A 19,332-nucleotide genomic window follows, 5' to 3' on the forward strand; every position below is an offset into this window, starting at 1 on the left:
GTTTTAGTCTGGAATAAGCGATTGACTGACTGATTACCGGCGTAGCTAACAAGGAAAACGTCAAAAAGTGGTGACTCCTTACCTTTGAAGCGGTCCTTAAATCCACATAGGAGTCCATTCCTCAATTATTTATGTCCATTTAGTCCATAAAGATCTTCCGAAAGAATAAAACGTCGTTTAATCCAAGTTGTGAGTCCTTTGGTGTAAAGTTGCTAACTGTGAGCTAACTTCATGGCTACAAACATAAACAGCAGCTCCTCGGCTTCCGTCACACTGTAGTTGGGTGCGCTTGTTTTTATTACCTTGCTGGCTACAAAAAAAGTGTCCACGAGCTCCTCTGTGTATTTTTTAAAAATTCCGGGACAGCCCCTGTTGTACCGAGCACCCCTCTTTTCTTCTTCATTCATTTACGACACAAATTAAAACACTAAAGTCTTCAACTGTCACAATTAACCACATCAAGGCACACCTGTGCTGAAGCTCCAATCAGCATGTTGATATGCCACACCTTTCAGGTGGCTGGATCACCTTAGAGAAGAAAAAGTAGTGCTCACTAAGGGTATGTTAGTTATTTATGAGGAGGAAAGGGGTGGTGCAAAACGGAAATGACATGTCAAATAATTTTTAAGCAGTGTGAAGGGACTTGAGTTCTTTTATTTTCACTTAGCGTAGAACCATAAAACGTTAAATTGTTTAATTTTGTATTTATTTCAACCCTCTGAAACTTCAAGATCTTGATTTCTTTCAAAAACATGGGAAGAATTCAATGAGCAACAAAAAAAGAAATGACCCAAGCATTAGCAAGAAATTAGTAAAAATACAAGAAAACCAAATAAAAAAATGGTATTAAAAATATATTAATACATAAAATAAAATAATAATCATTATTATTATTATTGTTATAAATTGAGAAAATAAATTTAAAAAGAAAAGAAAGAGAAAAAGAAAACAAAAAATGGAATAGAAAAAGTAAGTAAAAACAAATGCCAAATGTTTTTGATTACTTGGCAAATATTTTAAGATTTTCTTCAGTAGAGTTTGGTTTATTATTTGAGGTTTCCACTTAAAGTACCCTTTGTTTCAAATCACTCGTGCACAACTTTATAGAAAAAATCAGCATTTTTAATCCAGCTTTGTGTCAGCAGAGGGCAGTCTAAATCATCCACTGAGGACAACAACACCCTTCATCAAATAAAGACAGCACTTCACAGTATCATTAATCAACTTTGTTTATTTTCTCCCAAATTCTTCTAAAAGTGGCCTATTTCATGTTTTCTTTTCACCTGCCAAATATTCATCTCATCAGTGAAATTCATGAAAATAAGTTACAGCCATTCTAGTTGCTACAGGAGTTTACATTTACGCTGTAGATTCTAGGATTCTGTACTGTGGTTTTAGCATATAGGCAGAAAAAAAGAAACACTATAATAGATGTTTTTTAAAAAAAAGACAGTTGGGTTCCAAATCAAAACACCATGCAGAAAAACAATGTGGCACATTTCAAATCAAATGCCATTTATAAAGTATTCAAAATTGCATCATGGCTTCAAATCAGTTCCTAGAAAAAAGGACACTTTTAAAAAAAAACATACTTTGATTCATTTTTTGACCCCATTATTTGAGAGAACAGAGGTGCACGGCGGCGCGGCCTCAAAAATGTTCTAATTTGGAACAAATAACACTAGAGATGGGAGAGCCTGAGCCGTCAGTCACTAAACTTATCTATCAAATAACTTTACACTTTGAGTACATATGATAAATTTAAAACATGACTGTTCAGTTACTGATAGCGCTCCCATCTCTATCTGACACCTGGCAATAAATACTCTGACAAACAGCGTTTGTTCATTCTGACATCAAGAAATACTCGTTTTTAAATGTTAGTTTTCAGGAGACATCTAAGGGAAGACTTATCGCTCATATTCTAAGAAAAAAAAAAGATTCAACTTTAAGAAACATGCGCTGCGTAAACACACCTGCTGAATCCACAGAAAAGGACTGAGCTTAAGAAAAGTAACTTTTTTCAGTTACCAAGATTTAAAGGAACAGAGTGTAAGATATATGGATAATTAGTGGTGTCTAGCAGTGAGGATTACAGATTGCAACTAGCCGAAACATCTCCCGGTTAGAATTCCTTCATTGTTCAGGAGGTTTTTACAGTGAGCCGAATTATCTGCAGAGGTCTCATCATTTTTAAAACAAACAGATCAGGTGATCAAAACAGGTGGAAACACAGAATAAAGCAGTTTAAAGTTAAAAATGAGTGTTTTTTTAAATGCTGTTTAGCATGTTGGAGAGAGACTGTTAGCCCAACTCCTGCTATATGTGCTCACCTTTTTTCTGATAATTTAAGATGTAGACGTTCAGGAGGTTTTTACTGGGAGCCAAATTATCTGCAGAGGTCTCTTCCTCTCAGAAGCAAGTAGACCAGGTTATTTAAACTGATAAAAACAATGGATAAAGCTGTTTCCTTTTAAAATTAAAAGTAGGTTTTTTGATGTTTGTGGAGATGAGCCGTTAGCTCAGCATCTGCTAATGTGTGTGTGATAATCTAAGATTTAGATGTTCCTGAGGATATAATCAGGAGCTGAATTATCCGCAGAGGTCTTTTCCTCTCAAAACAAACTGACTCAGTGATTAAAATCAGTAAAAACTGATTTTTAACATGAAACTGCGTTATTCAGTGTTTTTTCTGTGCTGTTTGGCATGTTGGAGATAGGCCGTTAGCCTAGCACCTGCTAATGTGTGCTCATCTTTGTTCTCTGATAAATTTTAAGATGCAGATGTTAAGGAAGTTTTCACCGTGAGGCCTCTTCCTCTCTAAAACAAACTGAATTTGTAAGAAAATATATTTATTATATTATATTCCAATATATCCCCCTAAATCTTACACACCTGGACCTTGAAAATGACAAAGATTTAGGAGCGACCCAAAAATGCCATCCAAACTGAACTTAGAGTTTAGTATTTGGCCTTGAAATTTTTTAATGGGACGAGGGGTTTTGTATGGATTCAGCAAATGCCTTCAGCAGTCTTCAACCGAGTTGTAACCAGGGTTCAATAGAGAAAAAGAGGATTCACAGGCAGATGCTACAGCTGCAAGAGAGCCATTCAGTCTCCGTGCACACACACATGCGTGCCAACACACTCACACACACACACACACACACACGCGCGCAGTCACAGATGGGCAAAGGTAAAGCTGTAGCCCTCCCAACCTGAGAAAATGATTGTCAAGCATGCACACAGCATACAATTTTAGTTAATTTCACAAAGTAAGAAAATGATCTATCCATTAGCCCATGGAGATGATTCAGAATGGCCTTGATACATTTTCAGAGGTTACAGAGAAGGAATAATAACAATTCATCTGGAAAAGAATTTAAAAAAAGATTTTTTTTTTTTTTTTTTTACCAAAAGCAAACCCTGTTTAAGGTCCGGTTGTGTGTGTGCTTTTTCAAACTAAATAATTGATCACATGGCCACGCTAGAATACAAAATAGATAAAAGTAAAATCAACAATAACAATGAAGTAGTGCTATGGTTTTATACATAATATACACAAGTTAACAGTGATCTCTAGACTTTTATTATCCATAGACTTGTCTTATGAGCAAAAGGCGCTAGGTCACAGTGGGTTTCACATTAGTTAACACTTTAGAACGCTAATGCTAGTTATACTTGTTGACCACTAAGGGGCGATACATGTGACAGGAGCTAAGGGTCTCTACAGGAGGTACTATCAAGACGTATCTGAAGATACCGCCATGATGTCGCCTTCACATCCCAGCAACATGTGGAGAGATTTCTGCCCCAGCGGCCTCATCGGGTCTGTGCTTGAAACCATGTCGTATTCTTAACTTAAAGGGGAACTTTGGTACTTTTCAACCTGGACCCTGTTTTCATGTTTTTGTGTCGAAGTTGCTAGGGGGGGCAACATTTTTTTTTAACTGGCTTGGTATCGAGCAAGAAGGCTGCAGCCAGGAACAGGCCGCAGTGTAATCAAATGGGGCAATTATGCACGGCCCATTTACATCCACTTAAAGTGTTTGTTTTTGCCACTGACAGGCTCAGATTGTTATTCTAAGTGTCTGGCACCATTATGGAAAGTATCCCTACAGAGATAATCTTTTTGTTAAAAACTAAGATTGTTTTTGTTATTCACCGCCAAACCCACCAGACTCCATTTAAATAAACAGTAGTTTTAGTGCCAGCATATATTCACATCTAACAGTGCAAATTAAAGTTTTTGTTTTTCCAACCAAAACAGAGTTTGTGAATACTGGAACAGTGCAAAGATGAACAAAGACAGCTTTTGTGAGTTTTATTTTGTTTCATTTCACTTTGAATGAAGTGTGTTTTATGACAATAAAATTACTATTTTTTTTAATGGTGAGTCTGGTGAAGTCAGGGCTGTCTGGGTTAAGTTCCTGTTGCTGTGTGCTGTGAATTTACCACCACAATGCAGAAGAGAGAAGATAATGTTATCTCGGAGGGTAAGGGTGCAAAGCCTCCCTTCCTGGGAAGCAAAACATCCCCAAAAGTACACTACACAGAACAATGGCTAGTAAAAAAAACAAAAACGAATGAGTTGGAGCAATTTCAGTCGACTGAGGGGTCTCTGATGATTTGAATCTTCAACTTTAAAGGGTCAGCCCTACTTAACTGTTTATCAATTCATGTAGGAAAAGAATGCTGTGTTTTTTCAGACAACAATGATCTCATTTTAATGGAGAGCGCACCCTAAAATCACACACTGGAGCGCCATGATGCTGCCGCTGTTTTTGAATCCGGGTAAAAATGCAAAGGAGGCGTAAAGAAGTGACTTTGTAGTGGCTCTTTGGGACAAACTCTGTGTAGAAGGGCTCCTGAATGAACTGTTTTATTGTGAAAAAAAAATCCTGTTTCACATTTAACAAAAAGCATTTCACTCTTTAACAAAAATGTCTATCTCTGTTGTCAGACACAATAAATCTGAGCCTGTTAGTAACGAAAATAAACACTTTTAGTGGACATACATTGACAAAGCAAACGTGCCCCAAGTGGTTACATTGCAGCCTGTTTGCTCAATACTGGACCAATTTCAAAAATTGTAGTTCCCATTAATCAATTAGACAAAAAAACATGGGAACATAGGGTTGAAAAACACTGAAGTTTCCCTTTAATGTAGCACAGCGATGCTCGACAGGACTTATTGTGGTGTGTGTTTATAGCTTTTACAGAGAGAGATCATCGTGAAAGCCTCCAAATCAACAAAGAAAAGCGGCGAATCAGTGAAACTAGCTGCCAGTTGTCAACGCTTTTTAAGCTCTGAGAGATAAAAACATGTAAAGTTGTGCATGTGGACAACAGACTAACAGGTCCATGTGGTAGCTAACTCAGCCAGTCTTAAGAGTGTTTGTTGAAGGAATGCTGTAGGCAGTCGGGAGCACGGCATGATGGGTTGTGTAAGCGCAGGTAGTAACGAGGTGTTTCCAGGTGAGTGTAGGTACTGTAAATCCTGATCTCTCTCTCGCTCGCTCGCTCTCTCTCGGGTTGCCATGCTACAGCGGCCCTTTGAACTGGTTCCCAGAGAGGTGCTGTCTGATGGACAGCTTTGATCCTGCTGCATCACCCAGCTTTCTCCACACCACCTGCAAACAGAGGCAGAGAGGGAAGGTGAGACGGGGAAGACGAAGAGCGAGACACACCGAGAGAGTAAGGATAGGCTGAATATATAAAAAACTGACTTTCTTCTTCAAGAGTGAAAACTTCAAATGCTCTCAGTTTGACTTTGAGCTGCACACACACACACACACACACACACACACACACACACACACACACAGAGAGAGAGCGGAGCTATCTCTGTATCTGTCCTCTGTCTCTGTGAGATCTTTCTGCCAGGGAGTGAGTGGGGCCCCTGGGGGACCCCAGTGATATTACAGAGGTACTATTGTAATGCTCCCCAGATTCCTGGCCTGTCACATACCTCTGCAGATAGCCCCGCTCTCGTTTTCTCTCTAATCAGCGGACCTTTTATCCCGGGCTGGGCCTTTCAGCACCGACAGAGAGAGATGGAGGGAGACGAGGTGGAGGGCAGGAGGAGAGGAAGAATGGAGGGGTGAGGCTGAGGCGCGGGGTGTTCTTTTCCCTGCCGCTCCAGTTTAATTGCTCTGACAGCTCAACTACGAGCCGCTACTCTTCTGGGCTCCTCAGGGACGAGGGAGGTGGAGGGAGGAGCAGAGAGGGAGCGCTGTGGCCGGGACACTGCTGCAAGTGTCATTCCAAACCAAATGAGTCCAAATGAGCTCTCCTCATTAGCAGCTCAAACTGACCTGATTTGCACCCAGTAGAGCTAAAAACCTGACCAACATACAGACTGTGGACTGAAGAGGAAAATGTCAGGGAGCAGGGCGAGTGTCGCACTTACGTTGCACATCTCTCTCACGATGGCCTTCTCCTTCTCACTGAGGTCGTCCTCGTAGTCCTCGGGAACCTGCTTGTCCAAGTTCTCGTGGACCTCCAGCACCTGATGACAAGTTGACTCAATTTAGTAATGTTACAGTTAGGGCTGTAAGCGTTAACCCGTTAATCGCAATGCCATTAAGGTCCATACATAATGACATAAATCACATGAATTGGTGGCAGACATACCTGTTTTTAAGAAGCTGTACTGGGCTGAGTTTTAAAGTAGAGTGATCATATGAAACTAGGAAGGGGGGAATAAATATCACTCGATGGAAAAACAGCATGGCCATTTCACGGGGGTTCAGATATCCACATCATATAACCTCAGATATCTGAATGAAAATGGGTTCTGTGGGTACGAGTGAGTCTCTCCTTTACAGACATGCCCTCACCTTTGCTGTAGTTTTATTGCCCTGTTGAGAACATTGAATTGCCCTCACAGAATCAAAACTTCAGAGGTGCTCAAAACTTCTCTCCTCCAACATTGTTACATGTAACTTTAGTTTTTCGCTTTACAAATGCACTTTTGCACTCATCTTTCACTAAAAAGTTTTAAACTCCAGTCTGAGTATTGTTATCATAACACATTGATTTTTTGGAGGACAGAAAGAGCTCATGTAGGGCTTTCCAACAATATCTAAAACGTTTGACTACAGTATCAATTTCGCACTTCACCCAAAAATATTCAAGCATTTTAGGGCTGTTTCCAGACCTCTGAGTCTAAAACACATTTCAGAGGTTTGGAACAGTACAAAATCCAGTTTTGGTGAAAAAAGCGAAGTATATTTGAATTAGTGTGATGCTGCTCAAAAAAGGATATTTTTACTACCACAATTACAGTAAAATCAACATTACTGTGTTTTACCTTCATGGCGTGCACCACGGCCTCAGGCTTCTGGACGCAGGACAGGTAGCCTGTGGCAGGAGAGGACTCGCTGGTCGGGAGACGACCGGTACCCTGAGGGGAGAAGAGGAAGAAAACATCATTTTTTTTTTGCTTTTGTGTCATTTCCTCCAGAGTAGACGGTGCACAGCAAGAGCAAAGCTGAGAGGGAGAGGCTGACCTGATACAAAAGGTCTAAAGCCACAACATCTGGTCGACATGTCAGACTCCGATCTCGGGTTTTAACCCACGAGTCAAATGAGCACCACCTCAACCGAGCCAAGACAACAGAGGACTCAGCGACAGGAAATAAGTAAAGCTCTCCCTCCTGATCAGCGGGTGTTTGCTTCTGATTTAACATGAGGGATTTCTTGTACTGTAGCACTGAAAATGCCATCCCTTTCATCCCGACTCAAATCACCTCTCCTCCCCGTGTGTTTTTCCTCCCTTTCTGCATTCAACTCGCAGCCAGGTCTGCTACCTGCGCGACGTGATTTAACCCGGTGTGATGGGAGCAGCCAGCCAGGGAGAGGACCACGGGGGTTGCTTGACTCATCCTACCCCCCGGTTAGTTCCAGACAGTGGCTCTCTGTTAGCGGGACACAGAGATCTCTGGGACACACAATGGCACCATTCACTGTAACCTGGAATCGGGGCCCTGCATTAGACACAGCTCCGTGGCTCTGTTAGCCCGGGTTCAATCCTCCGCTCACTGCTGATGCGTTTGTCAGCTCCCTCCGCACCCGCTGGCCCCATTTAGGTGCCAGAACGAGCCCACACAACCCTAATAGCACAGAGATAAAATAATAATCCCGCTGAAGCCAACAGGGATGTTTTGTGGAGACTGGCCAACAGTCGATTCAGATCACGTCAATCAAATGAAAAATAGATTTTTTTTTTGACTGGTCCTGCAGGTTAAAGCTCGACGACTGTTTGTATTGAACATCCACAGATGATTTAATGACATTTATTTGTTTCCTCAGACGGTAAAAGGTCATTAATGAGAGAAAAAGCAACATAAACAGTGGATTTGCCCTTTTGTTTTTATGTTCAACTTGTTGTCCAACAACAGGTTATGGAAATGAGAGTCGCCTGCCATAAAGTATTTCATTCACGAGCCTAAATATCAGAAAATCAGGCACAAAATGAAAAGGTTAATATGAATTTGGATGCATCTTGTGTTAAAAATAAGGTTGCTGTTTTCGCAGCATGCTCAAAAGTCTGAGTGTCCTTGAAATGCACCAACAAGGTACAAAACACTTCCTACATGCAACTAGGCATCTTTATTTTTTAATATTAATAATAATAAGAGAGCCAAAGTCTGAGAAATGCAAACTGTAAATATTTTTCAATGCACTTGTTTTGACAAAACAAAAGAAGCAAAAGTTCTTAAATGTTAAGTGTCATCAAAACTCAAACACAAGATAAACACAAATACAAGAACTGTATCTAAACAATACACAGTCTTGACTACAAATGTTTTGAGACGTTCAGTTTTTAGGTCTTGATAGTCTTTGATGGTCTGTGCTACACATCGGTGAAATGTCGCAAAGTACATTTGTTCTTAGAAGAATACCGAACCAACAAAATGACCATTTTTATACCAATTACTCCTTTGTGTTATCTTGAATGTGTGAAACCCTGAAAACCAGTGAATGAAAACTCAAAAAAGGACAATTATTCTTCATGAATTTAAGTAAATGGTCCCACTTTCAACAACAGCAAAACAGCATAATAAATCATTTGTTTACAAACGCACACAACTCTTGCAGTACGATCCAAGTCTCATTTATTCTTAATGCCTCCCAAACACATGCACCTTTCCTAAAACATTATGATTTTAGACACCTCAGCATACAGGTAGCGAGCCTGAGCAGCCACATGCATATGAGCTCCGTTTGAGCAAATGCATGCATGTGACCAAGGACACTACTGCATATGACTGGATAAATGAGTCTTGGATTTTATTGCAAGAGTTGAGTGAGAGTTTGCAAATGCACGTTTCAATATAGTTTTGCAGTTGTTAAACATGGACCCCATTACCTCAATTCATCAAGAATGTTTGTCTTTTTAGGATTTTTTGTTCAGTGTGGAGACATGAGAGAAAAAGAAAGTTTTCTTCGCAAATTCAAGGTAACACGTTGTTTGTAACTAATACACAAATTGTAACTTTGCAGGTGAAGTATTGCATTAAGAACAGTTGTAAAGTACTCGTACTCTTCTTGAGTATTTCAGTTATATGCTACCTTGGACCTCTACTTCATTGCATTTTGGGGTATTTTTTACCTTTGACACTTTAGGTCATTTTTTTAAATAAGATTTTGACTGCAGAATACACAGTAGAATATGTTTTTACTACTTTTACAAATACTTTTTCCACCACCGGTGCTACCTCCACATTTCAATGCTTGTAAAAACATTAATATCAGAACTTTCTCAAAGACATAAAGTGAATTAAAAAAAAAAGCTCACTGTAATGGATTACAAACATGCAGAAAATTTCAGGTCTGCAAGTTCACTCTGTGATCATCTTACAGTTAATAGTGGTCGGCTTAAAGGTGGAAATTAATTAGAAAACTTTGTTTGTAGGATAAAATGTATAAAAGCACTGGCAGGTTTCTGTAGGGAACATGGACAGGAGTGATGTGTAGGGTGGTCAGATATTTAATGTTTGACACCCTTGTGTCAGAAAGTAAAATATAATAATGCTCTTGTTAAACACAAACATTTCCCACTGAGTTAAGTGTTCCTTCTTGTTTAAGGTCAACAGATGCAGCAGCTTCATGTTTCCATTCAGCTCATCTGAGGTTCACTTTGAAGTCAACTACAAGAAAAAATATGTAAATCACTGTCGCCTCCTTTTGATGCTCTGTACTGTGGGTTAAAGCTATTATTTGAAATGTGTAAACACTTCCTGCCAGCATCAAGGCCAGTTTTTTTCCTTCTTTCTGTTTATTCTGTGCTGGAGCCGCGCAGTAAAGAAACAGATTTGGACAGCGCAGAGACGCAGCCAGCTCGGGGCAATGTTTACTGCTCATATGGACGTACAGTCGGGGAAGGCTCGCCTGCATAAACAGCCCTGATTTAGGCCTCGCAGGATGAAGGGGCGAAACAAACGCTGTCAGAATCAATGGTTCGTAGTTTGAGCATCCAGAATCAGAGCCGACTGTTGAGTGTTTGTGGGGATCACGCAGGCTGGCCGCTTCCTTTCTCTATCCATCTTTTCTTCTCCTCTTTCTCGTTTTCTATCTGACAATCTCACGCACACTCGCTGGCCTGAAACTGGGCCTGAACGAGACTAATAGAAAGGCTGAGCTGATGGATCAGGACACAACGGAGAGTCCAGCTCTCTCAAGTGCTGCTGTTATTGTCTTTGGCCTCTAATCTTCTCTTTCACTTTTTCTCTCTGTCTCCCAGCGAGGACTTCCTCTCACACATCGCTGAACTCTGCATTACAGAGCAAGCAATCGATCACCATATAGCTCAACATGAGCGCGTCTCCGTGCAGTTGTCACGACAACAAAGCCATCATGAGAAGAGGACATAAATCATGAGAATAAGTCATTCTGTGCTGCACGAAACTGATTTGTTTGTATTTCTCTGTAATCCTGCTGAAGTCTGTGCTGATGGCCTGGCCTCTGTACGGTGTCCACATGAAATAGTCCTGCCATAGAAAAAACTATTTGTCTTTTTTCACACTGTTTTTTTTTTGTATGATTGAACAATCAGAATATAACATGTAATCTTTCCCACTAAAGACAAAACACACTTCAGTCTGCACACTTAAGCTCCCTTTGCTTTTTTTATTGAGAAAGTGACGTTTCGAGCTAAATGCTCTCGTTTAGACTTAACGAACGTTATAATTTTATGTTTATTATATTGTTTGTTAAGTCTGAAGAAGAGCAAGCAGTTTGAAACGTCACTTTTGTGAGTATCTCAATAGAAAAAGCTGCCAGGGGAGCTGAAGTGTGCGGACCTTCCTCTGTTTCATGTCTGCACTTTGTCTGGTTCCAGCACCTTCTTCAGCATTTTATGGATGTGCACTTTTTTTTTTTTTTTTGCACTGTTAAAGACAAAAGTCAGAGGTTAGCAGGTGTCAGCGGGGTTTGTTTTGGCCAGTAAAATAGAAGCTATGACACAGCAAAGTTTGAACTGGCTGATGCAACCCCCTGAGACTCAATGTAACTATAAGAAGACACAAAAGTCCACTTCCAGTCCCAGTCAGGGTGACATCAGATGTCACATGTCAGCAAGGAGCCAAAATTCACACCTCAGGTCACCATGGTGACCTCGTTTCACGTGAACCTTCACTGTGAAATTAATGTGTGCAGAAACCATCAAGATAATTTGCAGTTTTAAATCCATTGTCCCGCGGGGAGAGATCTCTCCTGGGGTCAAGGTTTCGTGGACATTATCAAACGGCACGAACATCCACGGAGAAGGCGGGTCTGACCCGCGAGGCTTAAAAGGTACGAGCCTCCTCCGAGCGCGGTCGACCTCACACAGGGCCGGTGATTAAAACACAATATTGATTTTTACACGGGGAAGATTTAGTCCTCTGGTTAGCGGTGCAGCCCGGCTCTGACCTTCCTTAAGCAGTCAGAAAACAATTACCCCAGCCTCTCCTCCCCAGACACTGGCTGGGTCAGGGGTGGCGCTGGATTGGAGAGGATTATTACTTTCATAGTGGGATTCAGTTCAAACAGGCTCCGGGGAGGAGGAAGGGAGCTGAGGGGACAGGATATGGAGGAAGGCTGACTCCTCTTTATTCTCCTGTCTCGCTGTCTTAGTTTCTCTTCTTCCTCTCCTCCGTCTCGCCCCCCTCATGTCCTGCCTCCTCTCGCTCTCTCTTTCTTCCTGCCTAAGTGTGTGTGTTCCACTTCCTGTCATGTGTGAGAGTGAGGTGGCCTGTGGAGGTATAATTGGAGAGTCAGAAGTAAAGTGAATTAGAGCTGACTTGACTTGATTCCTCTGTGGAGGCAGAGACACAATCTCCCCTACAATTAAGAGTGTAATTAAACCCCGTCTCTATATGTGACCACGTTTATATAAGCGGAGTCGCACTGATGATCTTTGACTGCTTAAAGTCTCCTGCACACTGTAAGACTTCTGCAATCTTATAAGTTCAGTGCGAGCTACACTCTGTGACACGGAGAAAATCAGCTTTCAAGTTCAAGTTTCACGTCAATACGCAAGAACAAAATGTCATCCATCTACGCTGCTGCAGCACTAAGACCAAAATGTAAACAAACCGATCGAGCCCTCGCTACAGTGGCGTTTATGTGTGTCGGAAAAAATCAGAAGAGGAGGAGGAGGAGAGTGTGGATGCTGGAGAAAAGAGGCCACTTTTGCAACAAGAGCTCAGAGTTAATATTAGCATCTACTAACATTTTAGATCAGTGCGTCATTTCTGCTGCGTCTGTTTCAGTCGGTACGTAGACGTAGGTCATAACAGCATCTACATGGTGCTATGGTCATCACAAATTTCTGACACTGTCAGAATCCAAGGCTGTCCTCGATCGCACGACTGTCACAGCCGCTGTCCTTGAAGCTTTCTCACCGTGTGACGTCAGATCACAGTTTTGGAACCACAGCCAAAGATATCGCCGCGTTTCTGTCACGATGGTCATCTTTCGTCTAAACAGAACAAAACTGCACTGCGTGTAAGTGTTTAGGTATGAGTGGATATCCCTGTTTCAAGGTTTGCACAAGGTCCTTGAATTTTGAGGGAAAATAGAATTACCACCTAGAGGTTGTCTGCATCCGTGCACACGGAGTTGTGACGTGGAGTAATGTACCGAAAAGTGTTTTTGCAACAACATCATAATGCTACAGTGAGTTTGACCTTTGACCTTTTGATTTAAATATTATTACTATTACCATTATATCCTATTAGACATTTGTGTGAAATTTTGCTGTAATTAGTGTATGAATTCTTGATTTATGACCAAAAACATTTGTGAGGTCACAGGTAAAAAAACAAACATAAAAAGATAAATAAGAAGTTTATAGTAAACCTCACGCTAATGCCTACGGTGCGAGCCGACATTTCATTGTGATTAGCTGTTTCGCATCCTCGAATTTCATTTCGTACTGCCTGTATGAACACAGCTCTTTGTATGTGTGTAGCCCTCTTGTGTGGGTCTCTGTGTGAGTGTGTGTGTGAGAGTGTATGTGTCTGTGTGTGTGTGTGTGTGTGTGTGTGTGTGTGTGTGTGTGTGTACACTGACCATGTGCATGGCGTCCTGGCATTGGGGCAGTGAGGACAGCTGGGACTCTGAGTGGTAGAGGGTCATTCCCTTCCTCAGGGCACGGAGGTCACCTGGGTTACACTGCTGAGCACAAAACACACACAAACACACACAAACAAACAGAGATAAGGCTTCAGGACGTCAGGTCGTCAGTATGTTGGTGTTTTGCTTTACTGGATGTCAGATAATTTTTAAGATCTTCCATGTTCAACTTAGTTTTTAAAAAGTTACAATGCATCACACTGAGGTCAAAAGTACCAGCTGTACATTAACTTTATTTGTGTTTGAGTCCTAACAATACTGGATTTTAAAGGCAAATAATGGTGGTGGTATACATATACTAAAAAATTACAAAAAGTTTTGTTTTATGCTTTTATGATTTTGCTCCATTGGTGTGACTCATTGCCCTTTTTTCACGTTTTCAAAAGAAATCAAACCAATTTTCAGGTTTCAGAGGTTCACATGCTTATGAAGGGCGTCTGAACGCAGCACAACAAAATGTCCATCAGGTTTTAAAGGAAACAACGGTGGTGATCACTTGTTGAATATATAAAAAATTCCCGGGATAAATTTTGAGAAGCGCTTCATGCAACACTGGCATCTGACGAAACTGAATCAACACAATTGAATTAAATTAGATCAAATCTGGACTTTGTGCATCAAAGATGATTGTGCGGCAGCCAAAGACCACTGTCTCCTGGAGGCGCTGACCAGCCGCGCTCCTCTCTGTGGGAGGAACACGGAGACGGAGACGCCGCTGCTCCTTATGACATTTCTCATGTCACGCACGAGTGTTCCCTCTGCGTGAGGCGCGGCGTGCAAACACACGTGATGCTCGGGCACGCCGGGGCAATAAACAGACAGAATGAGGTGTGTGTCTGTGAGGGACGTCCTGCTGTGGTGTCTGTTGTCTCTGTGTAACAAACACAGGTGGACAGACACAAAGCTACAATCAGCCTTCCCCTCCCTGTCCCCTTCCTCTCCTTTACCTACGTCTCCTGTCCTCCTCTCCTCTCCCCTTCCTTTCACCTCCTGTCTTTTCCTCTTTCTCGTCCTTTGGTACACCCTTATTTCCTATCACCTTCTCTCCTGTCTCCTCCTCTTTCTCTGCTTCTCTCCTCCCCTCTCTTGTCCTCTTCCTCTCATCTTGTCTCCTCATTTTCTCCTCCTTCTTTTCCTCTCTCTTCTCCCTCTCATTTCTTCTCGTTACTCTCCCCCTCCTCTCCCTTCCTTTCCTCTTGCTCTCATGTCATCTCATGTTCTCCTCCTTTCCTCTCCTCTCCTCTTCCTTTTCCTTTTCCTCTTCCTCCTCCTCCTCTCCTACTCTAACCTTTCCCAATCCCTCCCTCGGCACTTCTTGATCTATCCTTTTGCTTTCCGTATCCGTGCCCTCGATTCTGCACCTTTGCTGACGTCTCTTTGTCATTTCTGCAGGCTTTCTGTCTCTCAGCAGCTCTGCCCTAAATGTCAAATCTGGAAGGAGCGACGTGAAAACACAATCAATGAAAATAACACATCTGTCGACTCCGTAGGAAGACTTACTGAGGTCAGAAAGTGTCCTCTGACTGATCTTAGGAACTCTCCAGTTTTGCTGAGTCCAGCTTTTCAGACAAACCAACACGGATTCAGACTTGAGTTGACCTTGACCACTAAGACCAACAGAGCTATTTGTTTACGAGACAGCCGGGGGACAGTTGGCCCTCTGCGGTCGTCTTGGCTGGCCCCTCCGTCCGTCCATCCATCACAATGTTCTTGGTGCTGACGGGGAGAAGCCGCGGACGCCACGCACGGTTTCCTGTCTGAGTTATGAGGGGCAGAGGTGATGCTGCCTTGACTGAAGGGCAGAGAGGATGGCAGCGTGCTCCTCGAGGACCGTAATTTAGTGGAATACAAAACGAAGTCGGATTAATCCGAGTGGCCTCTACTAGTAGTTTGAGAATCTGTCTACAGATATAAACGGTAAACTGCAAGACGCTTATTTCCATCAGTGAATATCTGTCGGTGAGTCTGTCCGTCTGGAATTATGAGCTCTGATTGTTGCTGACATCGGAGGCCTAAAAGAGCCAAAATAAACTGCGTTCTGAGATTTCGAATAATGGGATCTTAAATCATCACCACTTTTGTCAATGAAAACTGTAAAATCACTTAATTTTTGTTGAAAATAGTTTTTAAACGTCCTTTTATAATCAATGGCTGTTTACATGTGAAGCGCTCAGTGCTGATAATGCCTCTGTTATAATGTACGTTATGCTGCATTTCTTGTATGAAAGGTGCTATGCAAATAACGTCTATTATTCTTACTATTATTATCACTATTACCATTACTATTATTATCATTATTATTATTATTATTATCATCACGCTTACAATTTATTATTAGTGTTATTACAGACCCATTATTACAGCTCCTACTCTGACCGCTTTTAAGTCAAAGCTAAAAACCCTTTTATACACTCCCTAACCCACCCACTACTGACTGCAAACATATTTTAAACTTGATTTTAATATATATATATATATATATATATATATATAATATATTATAATTTGAAATAATCTTTTTATCTTTGCATCTCTTGTCTGCACTTTTGCTATTTTATTGCTCTGTAAAGCTCTTATATTTATTTATTATTTATTTTTATTAGTATTTTTATCATACGGATATTTTTGTAGACTGATATTGTACTCTAAGTTTGGGGTCAATAAAATAATTTTTAAAAAAAAAACATAATCTATCGTGCATATTTTTCAAAATTCGACTTACTTTGTATCCCCGAGGACGTGTAAAACTGAGTGTTTGGGGGACGATGACCTCATCGCCTCAGTTCATGATAGCTCATTGTTGCTTTGTGTAATGTGCATGTACCAGAACTAATAACAACAATGCCAGACTAACTTACCGGTTTGTTTACATTTTCTGAGCAGTGCTTGTAACCATGACTACTTAAACTTAAACTCTGTATTGTTACATATCACGGATGAACAGAGGCGTCTGACGCACCAAAAGTTATCTGGTCCACCTCAGAATCTGCAGTTTCAAGTCGCCAGAAACGGCGCCTCTGGGTTGTTGTATGAGGATGTAATTTGCTACATTTGCCATTTTCTATGCTGTAATAATCTGGGCTGCCCTAATTGCATATCAAAGATCCCCAAAAATGCTGAGTAAATGTCGTCTTTAGTACTCTGAATTGAAAATGAGGCCAACAGAAGAACATTAACTCAGTTATATTAGATTTCTTTGAGGAAAAGCAGAGGTTCGGGGCCCAGAGCCACAGAAACCCCCTCCTGCTCCGCCCCTGGTCCACTATCACAAAATGAGTCCAATTAGCCCGCAGTTAACGGATGGAGTGTCGTCTAAATCCGTCATATAAATCACTCAGTGCTCAGAGTCACACCGGGCACTTGCATGTTAATGATAGAGTGGAGGCGAGTTGGGAGGGAAAGAGAGTGCCTCACCCTTCACTGAACTAACAGAGATAAGTAACGCTTGAAAGACAAGGAGATCCGAGCGGGAGAAAAGAGCAAATTGTGTACTTGCATGTGCCCGAGCATGTCTGAGTGCAAGCGTAGGCGTGCACGTGCGCACACACCTGTTTCTCTCATTGTGGTTACACCTGTGTTGTGCAGGCACTTGTTAATATTCACCGTGGGAGCTTGTTGTTACCTCCCTCTCTTCAGTACAGTGAAATCCTTCAGCCGGGCTGGTTTGGAGGGTCCACATTCCAGCGATAAGAGGCTATTGTTTCCTTCAGGCCCAGTACAAGTTCCACTGGGCCAGTTTCATAACACAGGAAGTTAGGCAACACGACCACTGAGGCAACTAATCCATTGTAACATTTCCACCTGCTCGTATTCAGACACTTCAGTAAGTAGGTTGTTGCATAAGAGCCAAATTACTCCAATTGTTTCCAATATTTACTAGAGTGCACTTTTGTTTTTATTACCAATCTTACTATTTAATAAATTTTTCTAACCCTTAGAAACCGGAGCAAATGGATTTGATTTCTTTTAAAAACACCAGGAGAAGGCAATGAGCAACTTAACAAAAATTTAGCAAGTAATAAGTAAAAAGGTATCAAGAAAGTTAACAGAAAATAAGCAAAAAAAAAAAAAAAGAAAAAAAAAGTGAGAGCAAGAGTAAAAAATAAAAATAAATTTATTATTAACTTATTATTAACAATAACAACTACATTATTATTATTATTATTATTATTATTATTATTATTATTATTATTATTATTATCTTTATTATTATAAACTACGTTTTCTGGGCAATTTTTCTTCTTTTTATTTTTAATTCCCAGTTTTTTAAAGACTCATTTCAGGGCATTTTCTTGTCACCAATGCAATTTGTTCAACTTATTTATGAAGTTGCCCATTGCCTTTTCCCTCTTGTTTTTTTTTGTTAAAAGATTATTTTTTGGCTCTTGCCTTTATTATTCATAGGATAACTCAAGCGTGAGAGGGGGCGAGAGAGGAGATGAGATGCAGCAAAGGGCCTCAGGTTGGGGTTGAGCCTGAGACCGCTGTGCCAAGGACACAGCTACCTGGCGCCCCCCTTTTACCCCATGTTTTTTTTAAGAAAATCAAACCACTTTGCTCGGGTTCAAAGGGTTAAACAGCTTGTGAAAGTCGTCTGAACGCAGCACAAGAAAAGTGATGTCAGTGCAGGTTTCAAAGGGTTAAAAACATCATAGTGTTCAGCGACTCCAGACACTCCTTCATTCTTCAGTTGCACTCACACCCTGGTTGCCATGCATTATGGAAATCTGGCTCTACCTGTGCCCCCCCACTCTGTATCCTAAATTATTCAGCCCACCAGACGTCCCGACAAGCCAGGACAAGCGCGTGTCATTTCTGCACCGAAGCACAATGTAGCGTTCATTCACCTGAGGTACCTCGTACCAAACACTGACTGCGCTCAGCAACACAGCTCCGAGGACAGGAAACAGCTCTCCTGCAGACGGACCACAGACAAGCAGGGCCACCTGTGCTCATTCGATAGCAGGGCATGCCGGCAGTGCGCAGCAGGGACTGGACGCGGAGGCAGCACCTGTACGAGGTCATGCAACCCAAAAACACTGACGCTGAGTCACACGGTGATTCACTTCTGTGGTAATGTTTGAGCCTCAACTTTGTGCACACTCAGAGCTCGGCAGTGTTTCAGATATCGACATCATGATATGGGCGAGGGTCAAATCTAAAGAGATTTTACCATCAGGGCCACTTGACTTTGGAATGACCTGCCCGAGGATGTGATGTCGCCTTTATTTGTCTGTTTATTTATTTATTCATCTTTTATCTGGCTTCCTCTAGTTTGCAGCCCTTACTCTATTTATCAGTCCTTTATCCCTCTGATGCCCTGTTCTCCTCATCCTTACATTCTCGATTTAACTGCTTATGCACCTAAAGACTAGTTTTTTATCTTTTTATGTTTGTTTTATCCCCACTGATGGGATGCCATTTTCCTATATCATATCTTATATTATTTTTTCTTTTATTCTTACATTAGAAAAAAACCCTCATCTCTTTATTACTTAAACTGCTTTTTGAGATCTGCCTGTTTTACCACTTTTATTCCTTTGCTTTTTTCTTGCTGTTCGCATTTTGTTCACGTCTGTAGACATTTCTCTATATGGCATGTTTGTTGACATTTATTTTATTACTCTCCAAGTTCCTGCCTCGCTTTGTCTGTCAAAGCACTTTGTAAAAATCTGTTTTTAAAGGTGCTATATAAATACAGTTATT

At 41.2% G+C, this 19,332-nt stretch overlaps 1 protein-coding gene across 4 annotated transcripts in view; it reads right to left on the bottom strand.

Moving 5' to 3' along the window:
- Positions 1–1,211: 1,211 nt before the first annotated feature.
- Positions 1,212–19,332, bottom strand: part of ccdc85cb (coiled-coil domain containing 85C, b) — a 62,485-nt gene continuing 44,364 nt past the window's right edge. For 2 of the 4 annotated variants that reach the window (XM_042503295.2, XM_042503293.2), the window contains 4 exons: positions 13,564–13,665; positions 7,316–7,408; positions 6,413–6,511; positions 1,212–5,633 (listed from right to left, as the gene is read on the bottom strand). In XM_042503295.2, coding sequence (XP_042359229.2) covers positions 5,544–5,633; positions 6,413–6,511; positions 7,316–7,408; positions 13,564–13,665 — 384 coding nt within the window. In that variant the 3' untranslated portion in view covers positions 1,212–5,543. Of the gene's footprint in view, positions 5,634–6,412; positions 6,512–7,315; positions 7,409–13,563; positions 13,669–19,332 lie in introns of all 4 variants that reach the window. The other 2 variants (XM_042503294.2, XM_042503292.2) reach the window with 1 other exon arrangement.

Source organism: Plectropomus leopardus, chromosome 16 (assembly GCF_026936395.1).
Source record: "Plectropomus leopardus strain MGB_pleo_1.0 chromosome 16, ASM2693639v1, whole genome shotgun sequence".
Classification (NCBI taxonomy): Eukaryota; Metazoa; Chordata; class Actinopteri; order Perciformes; family Serranidae; genus Plectropomus; species Plectropomus leopardus.